This window comes from Scyliorhinus torazame, chromosome 12 (genome assembly GCF_047496885.1).
Source record: "Scyliorhinus torazame isolate Kashiwa2021f chromosome 12, sScyTor2.1, whole genome shotgun sequence".
NCBI lineage: Eukaryota > Metazoa > Chordata > Chondrichthyes > Carcharhiniformes > Scyliorhinidae > Scyliorhinus > Scyliorhinus torazame.
Window position 1 is genome coordinate 145836197 of NC_092718.1, and position 17056 is coordinate 145853252.

At 45.5% G+C, this 17056-nt stretch overlaps 1 protein-coding gene across 3 annotated transcripts in view; it reads left to right on the forward strand.

Annotated features, from left to right (window-relative positions):
* Positions 1-11657, forward strand: part of rpain (RPA interacting protein) — a 39885-nt gene extending 28228 nt beyond the window's left edge. The window contains exons 4-8 of one of the 3 annotated variants that reach the window (XR_011933646.1): positions 4954-5068; positions 7725-7788; positions 9563-9697; positions 11150-11264; positions 11401-11657. Coding sequence is in view for 2 of the 3 variants with exons in the window: in XM_072469138.1 (XP_072325239.1) it covers positions 4954-5068; positions 7725-7788; positions 9563-9697; positions 11401-11430 (344 nt within the window). In the remaining variant the exon portion in view is untranslated. The remainder of the gene's footprint in view (positions 1-4953; positions 5069-7724; positions 7789-9562; positions 9698-11149; positions 11265-11400) is intronic. The other 2 variants (XM_072469138.1, XM_072469139.1) reach the window with 2 other exon arrangements.
* The last annotated feature ends 5399 nt before the right edge of the window (positions 11658-17056 follow it).

The following is a 17056-nucleotide window of genomic DNA, read 5'->3' on the forward strand; positions in this document are numbered from 1 at the left end:
CTGAACCTCCCCATTGTCATTGAGTTCCAAGTACTTTTCAATGCATCCCCTCACCCTTAAGCACACCCCCTCATCCGCCATTAGTCCCATATCCATTCTCCAGGGTGGACGCCCTCTTGTTTCCTCCCCTATCTCCAAGTCTACCCAGTGTGGGGCATGATCCGAAATGGCTATAGCCGTATATTCCGTTCCCCTCACCCTCGGGATCAATGCCCTACCCAACACAAAAAAGTCTATGCGTGAATAGACTTTATGGACATAGGAGAAAAACGAGAACTCCTTACTCCTAGGTCTACTGAATCTCCACGGGTCCACCCCTCCCATCTGCTCCATAAAATCCTTAAGCACCTTGGCTGCTGCCGGCCTCCTACCAGTCCTGGACTTCGACCTATCCAGCCTTGGTTCCAACACCGTGTTAAAGTCTCCCCCCATTATCAGCTTTCCGGTCTCTAGGTCTGGGATGCGTCCTAGCATTCGCCTCATAAAATTGGCATCGTCCCAATTCGGGGCATACACGTTTACCAACACCACCATCTCTCCCTGTAATTTGCCACTCACCATCACGTATCTGCCCCCGTTATCCGCCACTATAGTCTTTGCCTCGAACATTACCCGCTTCCCCACTAATATAGCCACCCCCCTGTTTTTCGCATCCAGCCCCGAATGGAACACCTGCCCTACCCATCCTTTGCGCAACCTAACCTGATCTATCAGTTTCAGGTGCGTTTCCTGTAACATGACCACATCTGCTTTAAGTTTCTTAAGGTGTGCGAGTACTCGTGCCCTCTTTATCGGCCCGTTAAGCCCCCTCACGTTCCACGTGATCAGCCGAGTTGGGGGGCTTCCCACCCCCCCCCCTTGCCGGTTAGCCATCATCTTTTTCCAGCTTCTCGCCCAGTTCCCACGCGGCTGTATTTCTCCCAGACGGTGCCCCCCCGCCCATCCTTTCCCGCACCCACTACCCCCTTTCCCCAGCAGCAGCAACCCAGTAATTCCCCCCTCCCCCCCCCCCCCCCCCCCCCGCTAGACCCCCCGCTAGCGTAATTACTCCCCCCATGTTGCTCCCAGAAGTCAGCAAACTCTGGCTGACCTCGGCTTCCCCCCGTGATCACGGCTCGCCCCGTGCGGCGCCCCCTCCTTCCTGCTTCTCTATTCCCGCCATAATTATCATAGCGCGGGAACCAAGCCCGCGCCTCTCCCTCGGCCCCGCCTCCCATGGCCAACGCCCCATCTCCTCTCCCTCCCCACCTCCCCCCATCACCACCTGTGGGAGAAAGAAAAGTTACCATACCGCAGGATTAATCATACAATCCCTCTTCGCCCCCCCCCCCCCCCACTCGTCCCACCACTTTGTCCAAACGTTCATTTTCGTAGTCCAATCATTCCAATTTTTCTTCTACAATAAAAGTCCACGCTTCATCCGCCGTCTCAAAGTAGTGGTGCCTCCCTTGATATGTGACCCACAGTCTTGCCGGTTGCAGCATTCCAAACTTTATCTTTTTTTTGTGAAGTACCGCTTTGGCCCGATTAAAGCTCGCCCTCCTTCTCGCCACCTCCGCACTCCAATCTTGATAGACGCGGATCACCGCGTTCTCCCATTTACTACACCGAGTTTTCTTCGCCCATCTAAGGACCATTTCTCTATCCTTAAAACGGAGAAATCTCACCACTATGGCTCTGGGAGCTTCTCCTGCTCTCGGTCCTCGCACCATAACTCGGTATGCTCCCTCCACCTCCAACGGACCCGTCGGGGCCTCCACTCCCATTAACGAGTGCAGCATCGTGCTCACATATGCCCCGACGTCCGCCCCCTCCACACCTTCAGGAAGGCCAAGAATCCTCAAGTTGTTCCTCCTTGCGTTATTTTCCAGTGCCTCCAACCTCTCCACAGATCGTTTCTGGTGTGCCTCCTGTATCTCCGACTTCACCACCAGGCCCTGTATGTCGTTTTCATTCTCTGCTGCTTTCGCCTTCACGACCCGAAGCTCCTGCTCCTGGGTCTTTTGTTCCTCTTTCAGCCCTTCAATCGCCTGTAATATCGGGGCCAACAACTCTTTCTTCATTTCCTTTTTTATCTCCTCCACGCAGCGTTTCAAAAACTCTTGTTGTTCAGGGCCCCATATGAAACTGCCACCTTCCGACGCCATCTTGGTTTCTGCTTGCCTTCCTTGCCGTTGTTCCAAAGGATCCGCTGCAATCCGGCCACTTTCCTCTCCTTTTTCCATCCGTGTCCAGGGGGAACACCCTTCTGGTTTACCGCACGGTGTTTTCAGCCGTTAAAATTGCCGTTGGGGCTCCTATCAAGAGCCCAAAAGTCCGTTTCACAGGGAGCTGCCGAAACGTGCGACTCAGCTGGTCATCGCCGCACCCGGAAGTCCAATGAAATATTTTCTTAAACAAAAGCTAGTCTCTAACTTTGTATTTAATAACTTTTCATGAATCAATTTCAGTGATCCTCTAACCTCATGCCCATAGACCCGTTCGAACAACTAAATTTGGTAGTCTCATTTGGCGCATCCCTAATCGCAAATAATAAAAATTAAATCCCAGTATCCCAATGATGAGGGGAGTCTTGGTTATAAACTCTCGTCATGGTTTTCAAAGTTTGGTGCCACCTCTCTAGTGCTCCCTGGGACTCTGGATGATAGGCTGATGAGAGTGCTGTTTGATCTCTAGGCTATTCATAACCTCTTTGAATAGTCCTGACATACATTCTGACCCTTTTATTTCCTTTGCTAAACCATAATCTGGTAAAGAATTTGGTTAACTCCTCTGCTCCACCTCTAACGGTAATGGTTCTTAAGGATATGGCTTCAGGGAATCCGCTCGCAAATATTGATTCCCACTTCTGTTATTGTTTAATATATTCAAATCCTTTACAATCATTGTACTATGTATCTTTGAGGGGCAGCACGGTGGTGCAGTGGTCAGCGCTGCTGCCTCACGGCGCTGAGGTCCCAGGCTCCTGGGTCACTGTCCGTGGTGAGTTTCCACATTCTCCCCGTGTTTGGGTGGGTTTCGCCCCCACAACCCAAAGATGTGCAGGGTAGGGGGATCAGCCATACTAAATTGCCCCTTAATTGGATAAAATGAATTGGGTACTCTATCTTTGAATATATGTTTGTGATAGTTTATTCTTATAAATTATCTAAGAGTTATAGGTTATTATGCAATGAAAGTTGTTCTTAACGCAACCTCAGGCTTTGGAAATATTGAAATGGCTCAGAGCTTGATTTTGAAAGTAAATAAATAATGAACATATTTACAATGTTTCCAAATGCGCCAACAACTGAGGTGCAAAGTAATTGATGAGGCTGGCGGAAAATGAGCTAAGTAACCATTTGGCAGAACAGTAGTTGTATATTCCTGAAAGAAGTGGTATGCATTCATCAGGACTGATTTGCAAGAATACCGATTGTAAAGGGAACTACAATTTATACTTCTTGAGAAGAGAGTGCTGAATGGTTGGCAAGTGGACTTTGATTGGTAGAGGCGTTGCCATGGCGAATGCGTGCAGAAAAGTTAACTGCCAAGCTTTTGTTTAAATTCAAAACCAAGCAGATCAATTCCGATTGGTCAAGGCATTGACCTGAGGAATGAACCAGGGAATGGCTGTCTCCCAAAATTTTGTTTCATTACAAAAGATGCAATGCATGCACCTCCTTCATCTGCCTGCAAAGACCAGGGCTCTGAGTTTGAATATATGTAGCTACATTGCAAGCCTGATTGATGATCTCAAATTAGTTGTCAGTGTAATTCTTAGCACAATCAAGATTGTTTAGCAAGTGCAGAATCACATCTAATATTGGACACAATAGAATTTACAGTGCAGAAGGAGGCCATTCTGCCCATCGAGTCTGCACCGGCCCATGGAAAGAGCACCCCACTTAAGCCCACACCTCCACCCTATCCCAGTAACCCCACCCAACCTTTTTGGACACTAAGGGCAATTTATCATGGCAATCCACCTAACCTGCACATCTTTGGACTGTGGGAGGAAACCGGAACACCCGGAGGAAACCCACGCAGACATGGGAGAATGTGCAGACACCGCACAGACAGTGACCCAAGCCAGGAATCGAACCTGGAGCTGTGAAGCAACTGTGATAACCACCGTGCTACCATGCTGCCCTGAAGTTTTCCAGGATATTGGCATCGGCTAATAGTGGGTGGAAAAAGTGGATTTGAAGCTGCTGGCCGCACAATGGCTTTCTCTGCCATATCGTTCAGGACATAATCAGAAAAATATAAAGAGGTCAGGTCCCACCATGTAATACTGGTAGAAGGGGGTTTTAATTGAGCCTGCCCTGCAAGCGATCTAGCACCTTTTTTAAAGACTGCTTCAGTGCACAATTCACCAGGAACACCCCCTTGCTAGACACTGCCCCCTGACCCTCTCCCACTGAGCTCCCCTGGGAGTTCTGCTCACCAGATGCACACCTTCGGAGACAAGTGGAGTTTCATGCTGTTTCGCCCTCACACTGATGTGAATGGACTTTCTTACAGGGTGGAGTGATTCAGGCGTAGAGGCCTGATAATGAGATGATAATATATTCAAATGCTGTTCTCCATATTGAGCGTCAGGAAATGCGATACGTTATCGACGGGCGGAGAAGACAATCGCATCACACATTTACACCAGCGTGAAATGCGGTTTGGACTTCGCGCAACATTTTCCCCTCCCATCGCCAAACCCACTGAATAATATCGGCAGCGGAAAATCCCTCCTATTTCTGAGTTTTTCAAGCTTAAGCTAGTTGGGTACAGTCTGTAGTTTGCCTGTTGCAAATTGCTGAAGAGACGTGCTGTTTGATACGATCCACTAGTCATTGGACCATATGGCCTACGTACCTGGCATCACACTGGCACTGAAGTTCATGTACCTCATTATTCATTTGTATCATATGTATTTTTTATTTTAGTACTAAATTATGCCTGCTATATTTCTTGTAGAACAGGCCATCATAAAGGAGTACGAGGCAAGCTTGTGTTTCGATGAAGCCTGTTTGAATGCCATTCTTGATGGTTTCGATGTTCCTGACAGGCTCATATGCCCTGTTTGTAACACGTGAGTATGCTGACATCCGGCCGTGAATTGGATTCCTAGCTGAATTCTGACTCTCTTTAAAGCTATTTGGCTCGAGGGGACTGGAGTACAAAGGGATGAAAGTTATGTTAGAGTTATATAAAGCTCTGATGAACCCTGTTTAAAATAACTGTTCTAATTTGGGTTCTGCACTGTGGGCAGGATATATTGACCTTCAGGAAATGTCAGAAAGCAATTATTCTTACAAAGGATAGTGGGAATCTTGAACCCTTCCTCAAAAAGCTGTTGAGGTTGGGGGTCAATTGGAAATTTCAAAACTGAGACTAATTAATTTTTGTTAGAGAAGGGTATTAAGGTTTACAGAATTGTGGGTGGATGGAGATACAATAGAGATCAACCATTGAATGATGGAAAAGACTGGGGGGGGGGGGTGCTGAACAATCTACTTTTATTGCTTTCCTAATTTAACAGTTTTATAGCTTATAAAAGATTGTAGTAGAGGAACTGGAGAGAAAAGTAAATGTATAGTTTTCAAATAGGACCCAGCGGCTTGGGTCGCTGGCTGTGCGGAGTCTGCACGTTCTCCCCGTGTGTGCGTGGGTTTCCTCCGGGTGCTCCGGTTTCCTCCCACTGGGTTATGGGGATAGGGTGGGGGTATGGGCTTGGTAGGGTGCTCTTTCCAAGAGCCGGTGCAGACTCGATGGGCCAAATGGCCTCCTTCTGCACTGTAAATTCTATGATTCTATCATTACAACCAATGCATTGCTGGCTTGAAGCTGTGTGACTTTGGAGCCTCTTTTATCAAACAATTTAAAGTTATTTTTAAGATGACATGGCACACCAGGGGGGTCCCAGTTTTGGTCATAGATCATAGAATTTACAGTGCAGAAGGAGGCCATTCGGCCCATCGAGCCTGCACCAGCCCTTGGGGAGAGAACTCTACTTAAACCGACATCTCCACCCCAACTCAGTAACCCCACCTAACCTTTTGGACACGAAGGGGTAATTTAGCATAGCCAATCCACTTAGCCTGCACATCTTTGGACTGTGGGAGGAAACCGGAGAAAACCCACGCAGACACGGGGAGAAAGTTCAAACACCACACAGACAGTCACCCGAGGCCGAATTGAACCCTGAAGCTGTGAGGCAGTAGTGCTAACAACTGTGCTAACGTGCCATCTCGGGTCTTTGTATGATTAGCTGATACGGTGAGGGCATTTGTATTCCTTGTTTCAACAAAATGACGTGCCCAAGCATTTCAACTCCTGTTTAATATCTAGTCATATTCCCATTGACTGTTCCATAAATTCTGGGTAGAGACTGCACTGAGTGTGATACCTCCGTTCTGTCAGTTGGCCTTTAGATACCCACTATTTATACGTGGTGAATGGTTACTCAGGCTGATTGCCAGTGAGAGAAAAACTAAAATCCAGCATGAATTCTAGAGAGGAACGTGATGGAAGTGGAGCTAAATTTTGCATCTTTTTGAGACTTTAAAAAAAAAAAAATCCAAATAGGGGGCAATTTAGCATGGCCAATCCACCTACCCTACTACATTCTGGGGGTGAGACTCAGGGAGAATGTGCAAACAACACACGGACAGTGGCACGGGGCCGGGATCGAACCTGGGTCCTCGGCACTGTGAGGCGGCAGTGCTAACCACTGCGCCACCGTGCTGCCCATCTTTTTAAAACTTAACTCCAGATATGTTCTCTGGTTCCAAGACCGCTCCTTATGTGAGCCCTCAATCCAAATTGAGTCTTCACCTGCCTTATTATTTAGAGAATTTTAATTAGGCTCACAGGTTAAATTGTGAAACTTCTCCACTGTATTTTAGCTGATAACGTGATTTTCTTTGACATTAGGAAGCAAAAAATAACTTGTCGCTAGGCATTGATTTAGGCTAAAACCTAAAACAGCAATGTATAGTCAACACAGGTGTAACTATCCACTAATGAAAATGTTAAAAATCATATAATCTGTCCAGGACAACATCCCTGAATATTACATGTGTTTGCAAACTGCCATTGTGGTGGGATTAACATGAATGAGCATTCTCTGGATTACGAGTCCAGTACAATAACATAACCATGTCCTGGCTGAGATGTGCCTACTTGCTTGTTCAGAGGGTTCTCCACCTAGAATATATACGGCAGACCTTTCACCATTCCTCTTTGTCGGTTTCTATCGGCCTACAGCTCTCCAAAGCGTAAAAATGCCAAGACTGCAATAACCAAACAATCTGATAGGACTCTAAAAGTCAAAAATAGTTACTTTCAAAACCAATGTGAACTGTACAAATTATACTTCTGATTATTCTGCTGAATTTGTTTTGCTTCTCTATAATTAGAATCTTTGTAATTTAGTTTGACTAGCTTTGCAGAGCAGATGGATATTGGGCATAGGTGCAAAATAATTGCATAAAGGGGTCAATGTTATGCGACTCTTTCCCATTGGGAGCTGGCTTTGTAAAGTCTTTTGGTGAAGGGCTTCATAAACAGAGATCAAGCTTAGAACTGTACCTGAATTCAAGGGAGGTCTAAAGTGAGAAGATTGAGGTTGAAAGTAGTAGAACATGTTTTTGACTACAATGTATGCTGACTATGCTTTCTGCTTGTCAGAATTTGGTTCAAGAAAAAGCAACAACAATCTGACAAAAACTACTTTCCTTTTACAGGAACTACCTAATTGCGAGCGGTGACTTTATATCTTGCTTGTGTGGGATGCGCATTAATACAAGGGTAAGTTTCTTGCATATAGCAATCTGACTTCCTTACTGGGCTTGCATCCCGCATTGGCACGCACTTTTTTTATTCTTTCATGGGATGTGGGCATCGCGAGCAAGGCCAACATTTGCTGCCCATTTCTAATTGGCCTTGAGAATGGTGGTGAACCACCTTGAACCACTGGAATCTATCTGGTGCAGGTACACTCGCTGTTAGGAAGAGGGTTTTTGGAGTTTGACTTAACAACAGTGAAGGATTGGCTCTGCACGAACCAGCTGTACAGCCAACTGAGCTAACCGGCCCCCAGCCAGTGGTGTAGTAAATGGATGTTTAGCTAGTGGATGAAGTGCCAATCAAATGGACTTCTCCATCCTGTAAGGTGTCTTCTTGAGCGTTGTTGGAAGACCAGTCACCCATGGTTACTCCATCATACCTTTACTTGTTCCTCCTGGTGGTGGAGAGGTTTTAAGGAGTTGAAAAATACGCTACTTGATGCAGACTACCCAACCTGCTTTTGTAGCCATGGCATTTACAAAACTGGTCCAGTTTAGTATCTGGGCAGGAGCAGCCACAGGATGTTGATGGTGGCGCCTTAATAGTAAATCCAATGAATGTCAACGGAAGTTAGGCTCTCTTGTTGGAACTAGTTATTGCATAACGTGTGTGATGCAGTTATCACTCAGCCATCAAGCTGAGGTGTTATCCCAGGTCTAATTGCACTTGATATGGAGATGCTGGCGTTGGACTGGGGTGGGCACAGTAAAAAGTCTTACAACACCAGGTTAGAATCCTTTTTGTTGTGAATCACTAGCTTTCGGAGTGCAGCTCCTTCCTCAGGTGAATGAAGAGGTGGGTTCCAGAAACACACATAGATAAAGTCCTTGATGCAAGGCGATACTTTGAATGCGAGTCTGCAGGTAATTAAGTCTTTACAGGTCCAGACGGAGCAACTGGAGAGAGGGATAATCACAGGTTAACGAGGTGTGAATTGTCTCAAGACAGGACAGTTGGTAGGATTTTGCATGCCCAGGCCAGATGGTGGCGGGGTGAATGTAATGCAACATGGATTTAGATGGCTGAACCCAAGTTGCTGCTCCAAGGTGTCCTGGGTATAAATGATTGGTCTCCAACAACAATAGCCAACTTCCTTTGTGCCAGGTGTGACTCCAACCGCTGGAGAGATTTTCCCCAGATCCCTATTTACTACGGCTCCTTGATGCTATTTCTTTTTTTTTTTAATTTAGAGTACCCAATTCATTTTTTCCAATTAAGGGGCAATTTCGCGTAGCCAATCCACCTAGCCTGCACATCTTTGGGTTGTGGGGGTGAAACGCACGCAAACATGGGGAGAATGTGCAAACTCCACACGGACAGTGACCCAGAGCCGGGATCGAACCTGGGACCTCGGTGCTGTGAGGCAGCAGTGCTAACCCACTGAGCCACTGCGCTGCCCACCACAGCTCCTTGATGACAAGCTTGATTGAATGTTGCTTCTGGAATTCCGGTCTTATGCCTATTTTTGAACTATGGCTATATTGAGGTCTGGAGCGGAGTCCTTCTGATGGACCTCAAACTGAGTAACAGCGAGCAGGCAGTTAGTGCCAATGTGTCGCTTGCTAGCACCGTTGATAACACTTGGGTGCAGGCTGACAGGTGTGTTTCTCCTATTTGTGGACAAGCCATACCTTGAAATAGAAGAATCTCTTCAGTTATGGTTAAGCACATGATGCCAGCCCAGTGTAGCTTCACTCTGTTGAAATGCTTGAGGTTTTCACCTGTTTATTTACAGGAGGTGACAGTGCAGCAATTTCGAGCTCTTCTTGAGCACAGTGTCACTGAACATAGTACTATATGTGCAAGTTGTCCAAGCTTCACTGTAGTAAGCGGCAGAGAAGCAGAACCTACGCTTCTCATGAGCTGTCAGGTGAGTGTGACAGTTTACTAGGTGGCCATGCTAAAAATGATGTGCAACAGCATTTCAGCTTTTGGGAAGGATGGGGCTTCAGCATGCTATTCTCTCATAGAATTTGTTAAACTGCCTCCCTTTGCAAAGTTGTCCATTCAGTAGCTGAGCATACAGATGCCCTTCTGTTAAATGTTTGTTGGGACTTACTTTCCTGCGCCTGTATCACTACCTCTGGAGTCTCCCAAGGACCAATCTTTGTCTCCCAGCATCTCATCAATGCTGCCTCTCAGTGACATCAGCCAAAAACTCGTTGTGTAGACTGATTTCTTACCTCAGCGTCATCTCCGCCCTCCACTGCCCTTAGGTTGTCAGACTGCTTCTCTGACCTTCAGCTTTGATGCGTCAAAGTTCCCTTAAGTCAAACCCTAAAAAGACTTGAGCTCTTGTCGTCGGTACCCATCACAAACTCTGTTTCTTAGCTGCAAATTCCATTCTCCCTTCCTGGCTACTATTAGAGGTTGAAGTAATCTCAGCTGGCTTTCTGAGCACACATCCTCTCCATCACTAAGACCAATTATTCTATAACCCATCTCTTCCCCCAATTTAATCTGTTTGCTGTTGAAATTCTCTGCAGGCTTTTTTTACTTCCAGATTCCATTCTTCCAGTTTTCCTTGGTCTGCTACTCCATAAACCTGAGCTCATCCAAAGCTCTGCTATCCAAATTCACCCCTGGACCTATGCATCCAGAACTCTGTGCTCACTAATCTACATTCCGCCCCCCCGCTCCCAAGTTCAACAAGGCTTTGATTTTAAAATTCTGTGTTCAAATCTCTCTCTGGCTTATTATTGAGTCTTACTTTCAGCAACGCAGGATAAGTAACAAAGCCGCCTCTAAGCTGTCTCTCAGTGTCAGCAATAAATAAAGCATTTTAAGACAACCTCACTCATTACCGTTGCTGCTAACCTTCCACTCATCACTCGCCAATCTTTCTCCCCTGCTTCCCCCATAACCTCAAACTGCTTTTTTCTTTAAATTTAGAGAATTGAAAAAAAATTATTTTTTTTCCAATTAAGGGGCAATTTGACGTGGCCAATCCACCTACCCTGCACATCTTTGTGTTGTGGGGACGAGACCCACGCAGACAGGGGGAGAATGAACAAACTCCACACGGTCAGTGACCCAGGGCCGGGATTGAACCCGGATCCTTGGTGCCCTGAGGCAGCAGCGCTAACCACTGGGCCACCGTGCCACCCAGCCTCGAACCGCTTTTGATCCAAAATTCTGGTTGATACTCTGCAATGAAAACCCAGTATCTCTCAGTCACTATCAATCAGGTGCTCTGATGTACTTTGTTACACAATGTAAAACAACATAGCCTCCATCTCACCATGGGCAGGGAGATTCTGACAGACTCGTTTAACATAACTTTGTGAGAGTGAACAAATTTACTCATTTATTTATCTATTAGGGGAACATTGCTTATAATCGGAGAAGAGCTCCCCATCTCTGAATGCATCTCTCAAAACTCTTTTCAAATCCATTCAGGAAAAATTCTCCGACACAACCTCACAACAACATTGCCAGTAAATCACAGTTTAATGTAATTTCAGAGTTATTGTATAAATACTTTCTGGATGTCTTCAAATCAATCCCTTTCAGATGTTACCTTTGTCCTAGTTTACTGTAACTTGTGTTAAAGCATTTTCTGTTTCTTTTCAGGCCTGTGATTACCTGGCTGTTGTCCTATAGTTAAGCATGAGTGTTCCCGATCTCTTGCAGGAGTAACAATGAATTCTGGTTGTCGGATTTTAAATCAGCACAATAAGACTAGCCCGTGCTGGGTCACATGGCACTTTATTGTGCATTCTGTGTTCTACCTCTAATACAATGAAGATTTTTAAAAAGTATCTGTATGTTCTTGCTGGAATTGCATGTTTTGTTTTCAGTAAGATTGTTCAATAAAAATGACAAAAATGCGAAGGCTTTGGATGAAATTGACTTCCCCTTGGTAAGTTAACTATGCGTGATTTTGGTTATGTTTGTGAGATGGAATAGGAAGGGTAATAGGTAAAGTATAAGGTCACTTACCTTGTGTTAGAAATATTTTAACCCAGCCCTGGAAACTGAGATTTCATATGCGGGATTCTCCATCGGCGGGATCCTCTGCTCCTCCGGCAGCACACGCCCGCGGGTTTCCCGAAGGCATGGGGTGGCCACAATGGGAAATCCCATTGGCTGTCTGCCAGAATGGAGGGTCCCGCTGCCGGCGAGGGCGCGCCACGCAGACAAACGCGGCTGGCGGGATGGAGAATCCTGCCCCATGTGTCTGAATTGAAGAGGGTGTTGGATTTGAACTTAACTTAGTGACTTGGCTCAAAAATATTAAATGGCCCGCATGAGTAAAGGTGGTAGAATTAAAAGGAAAACATGATTTGTAAACCCGGTAGAACAGTAATGGGAAACCCAGGCTAGTGAGTGGGCTGCGTGAGTGCCCCCCCCCCCCCCCCCCCCCCACTCTCCCGCATCATGTCCATGGGCTGCATGAGTAAAATTGGGAATTTGCATCAACCCTGACCCCATCAATAAGATTAAAGACATTTAATACACACCACCCAAGGCTGCAGGCAGGCTGTCTGACCTGGCAGAATTTCTCAGGTTGGAGAAGATAAAGTTCGCCAGCCGAGTGTCGGAAGAGGGCGTTCACAGGGCGTGGAAGCTGTTCACCAACTTGTTTCAAGACCCGTTCGTAGTCAGCAACCAATAAAGTAGAGGGGGAAGAGAGATGGGACAAGTCATGGAATAAGGAAGAAAACGGAAAGGGGGGAGGGCATGGGACCGAGGGAGGGGGGTGGGGGGGAAACAAATGCACCCAAGAAGAACCCGCGACAGGCAGAAGAGAAGATGACCGTAAGAGACAGGTTGCTGGCAAATTCCTGCCTGACCCACAATATATTTAAATTACTGTAAATACTTTTTGGCCATGTCTGGCCCTGTGAAGTTGGCAATTAAATTTCAAAAACCCTAATAAAAAATATATGTTTTAAAAATTGTCCAGCCATCTTCAAAGATCAATTCATGTGCACTACCCGATCTCTCCACTCTGTACAACTGTGCCAATAAGTCTACATTCTCTTTTCCTATTCCTTCGGCCAAAATGTATAATTTCACATTAAATTCTGTCTGCCCATTCTGCTAGCCTATCTCTTGTTCAGTTGCAGGTGACTGGTATCATCCTCACTGTCTGCCTCACCTCTAAATTTGTTATCATTGGCAAAGTGATCTATCTGTTTTGCACTGTCTTAAGTTATTAATCTATTTACCAAAAACAAACTTACCCTAACAATGACCCTTGGATAAGATCATTGTCTATCATCCTTTAGTCTGAAAAATATCCATTTACCACAACTTTTGTTCAAAGTCAATTTTTAAAAACCTAAGTTGATACTGATCCTCGTATTCCATGAGATTCAATTTTGTTAACCAGTCTTTTATGTGGGACTCTGCCACTTCATCAAAATATTTAATTAGATTTGAAAATCCGTGCTGGTTCTCCTTAATTAACCCAAACCTCTTCAAGTGTCTGTTAATTTGTGCCCTGACTATTGGTTCCAAAACCATACCCATGATTGATGTTAGGCTGGTCTGTAGTTGCGAGGTTTGTCCTTAATGCTTTCTTGAATAAAGGCAATCGCCAAGCAGGAATGTTCCCTTCCAGTCGGGGAACACTTCAGCAGGCAAGGGCATTCAGCCTCTGATCTTCGAGTGAGCGTCCGCCAAAGAAACCTTCAGGACACGTGACAACGCAGAATGGCCGAGCAGAAACTGATAGCCAAGTTCCGCACACATGAGTACGCCTCAACCGGGACCTTGGATTCATGTCGCATTACATTCACCCCCCACCATCTGGCCTGGGCTTGCGAAATCCTACCAACTGTCCTGGCTTGAGACAATTCACACCTCTTTAACCTGTGATTATCCCTCTCTCCAGTTGCTCCACCTGGACCTGTAAAGACTTAATTACCTGCAAAGACTCTCATTCAAAGTGTCGTCTTGCATCTTTGACTTTGTCCATATATATATGTTTCTGGAACCCACCTCTTCATTCACCTGAGGAAGGAGCTGTGCTCCAAAAGCTAGTGATTCGAAACAAACCTGTTGGACTTTAACCTGGTGTTGTGAGACTTCTTACTATAAAATACTTTCTTCACCATCTCCCTCTTCCTTATCTCACAAAAAAACGTCACAGAAACAAGTGATCCTAGATTTCCATCCACACTGTTCATCCAATTCCCATTTATTACTTCTTCGTATTCACAAAAACTCCTCAAGTGGCAGCAGTTTCTTCTGGTCTCACAATTGAATGGACACAAAGCAATATAATATACAAAGCAGGATAGGGAGCTTTTGACCTAAAAATCCTATTTTAACACATGCAATTGGGATTGTTAGATTGAGTGGAGACCAACTCTTCTGGGTTAGGTAGCCCATCCTTAAAATTGAGGCACCATATGATTGGATGGCTAATTAAAACCTCAAGGATTACCTCCTGTGTCAGAGGATTTGCAACAGGCACTGCATGTTGGTTCTCAGGGGGCACCCGTGTTACAAGATATTGACCAACTGTTGGGAGGAACCCTGCCTAATTTGGCCAACATATTACTACAGTGCCGGTGATCACCAAAATGAACAAAGCATTTAATTTGAGACAAATATAATTTGTGAGGTGGATACAATGAGTATCGATAGTTTAAGCCAGTGGGCAAACATTTGGCAGATAAAGTATAATGTGGGAAAATGGGAGGTTGTCCACTTTGGCAGGAAGAATAGAAAAGCAGAATATTGTTTTAATGGAAAGAATGCAGAACGCTGCAGTACAGAGAGATCTGGGTGTTCTTGTACATGAATCACAAGATGTTGGATTGCACGTACAGCAAGTAATTAGGAAGGCAAATTGAATGTTGGCCTTTATTGCAAGGGGAGTGGAATATAAAGGCAAGCCATCATAGAATCACTACAGTGCAGAAGGAGGTTGTTTGGCCCATCGAGTCTGCACCGACCCTTTGAATGACTACTCTACCCAAGCCCAACCCCCCCTATCCCCGTAACCGCATAATCTAACCGACACATCCCTGGACAATTTAACCAATGGGCAATTTAGCATGGCCAATCCACCTAACCTATGCATCTTTGGATTGTGGGAGGAAACCGGATCACCCGGAGGAAACCCAAGCAAACACGTTGAGAATGTACAAACTCCACACAGGCAGTGACCCAAGGCCGGAATTGAACCCGGGTCCCTGGCGCTGTGAGGCAACAGTGCTAACACTGTGCCACCATACCACCCATTGCTACAACTATGCAGGGTGTTGTTGAGGCTGCACCTAAAGTGGACTATTTTGGCCTCCTTACTTAAAGAAGAATATATTTTCATTGGAAATAGTTCAGAGAAGGTTGACTAGGCCAATTCCGGGGATGAAGGGTTTGCCTTATGAGGAAAGGTTGAGCAGGCTGAGTGTATACACATTGGAGTTTAGAAGAGTGTGAGGTGATCTTATTGAAACATACAACATTCTGAGGGAGCTTGACAAGGTAGATGCTAAGAGAATGCTTCCCTCATGGGGGAAATCTGGAAATCAAGGGCACAGTTTAAAAATAAAGAGTCCCCCAATTAAAAGTGAGATGAGAAGTTTCTTAGGGGGTCATTAACCTTTGAAATCCTCTCCACGAGTGAGCAGTAGAGGTTGGGCCATTGGAGATATTCATTGCCACGTTAAGACAGGTATTTGGTCTGCAAGGGAGTGAAAGGTTATGGGAGGGTAGGCAGGAAAGTAGAGTTAAGGTCACAATCAGATCAGCCATGATTTTATTGAATGGCATAGCAAACTCAAGGGCCAAATGGCCAACTCTGGCTCCTATTATGATCTTATGATGGAAACATACCACTTAGCTTAAGCACAGAAACAAGTAATCTAGACCTCCAGCAGAACTATCTAACTTTCTCCAGTTACTTCATTCCTGTATACCACCGTTGTTGGTACTTATCCTCTACATAAGCAGCAACCTTAATCCCAAGAAGGTGCGGATCCAGACACAGAGGGGGGAATTGGACTTTATCAGAAAAGGTGTACTGTCGTTATGAGGGCAATTTGAGGATCATCTCCAAAATAATTAAAGGTAACAATGAGGGTTAAATGAATAAGCATTTTATTTCATCCCATGAGTGTAGGAACAACACAACATTTGAAAGTCTCAAAACAAGGCTGATTATCTGAAATCCCCTGCCCAAAACAGGGAGCAGTTTTGGTTTGGGCGTTTATCAACCTTCATTCACAGCAATGCAGGTTAGGTGGATTGGCCATGCTAAATTGCCTCTTAGTGTCCAAATATGTGCAGGTTAGATTAGGTAGGATTACGGGGATAGGGTGGGAGAGGGGGCCTAGATCGGGTGCTCTTTCAGAGGGTTGCTGCAGACTGGATGGGCTGAATGGCTTCCTTCTGCACTGTAGGGATTCTATGGATCCATTGGGAGTGAGGACTGAAGATTTCCGTCACAAAAGATGCTTTTTCTGGATCTGTCCAAAGATGGTGGCACAGTGGTTAGCACTACTGCCTCACAGCGCCAGGGTTCCGGGTTTGATTCCAGCCTTGGGTGACTGTGGAGAGTTTGCATTTTCTCCCTGTGTCCGCGTGGGTTTCCTCCGGGTGCTCCGGTTTCCTTCCACAGTCCAAAAATGTGCAGGTTAGGTGGATTGGCTATGCTAAATTGTCCCTTAGTGTCCAAAGGTTAGGTGAGGTTATGGAGATAGGATGGTGGGAAGTGGGTCTAGATAGCTCTTTCGAAGGGTTGGTACAGACACGATAGGCCAAATGACCTTCTGCCCTGTAGGGAGTCCATGAGAAGAACAGAGTTCTCCTGTATGATATAGGATCAAGAGTGAGGTAGAGGGAAGTTCGTGTTAAAGACAGACACATATTTGTGGTGGGGCTTTCTTGTTAAACGGCATTTCCTCATGATTGTTATGCTCCAAAGATGGGACAAGTACATCCAGACTATTGATTTCTGACAGGCTACCCATTTGAGGCCTCTGACCCCTGTAATGATATGTATAATCTAAGGAGAGTAGAGGGTTAACAAGATGATGTTCATGTATCTCAACACTAGATGGCATCACTGAGTAGTCTTATGAAAGGCTGAGTCTCTCAGTATTCTGGGAGAAGTTTACAGAGAAGGATAGTGCAAGGTTGAGATAGTGTCGGCTGTTTAAAAGAGACATAATAGATTCAATACTGTTATTTTGTTAGCTATTACTCAGTAGAGTGTGTGAACCATTTAAAGTAGTGTAAAATAAACTAGCTTTGTTTTAAATACATAGCT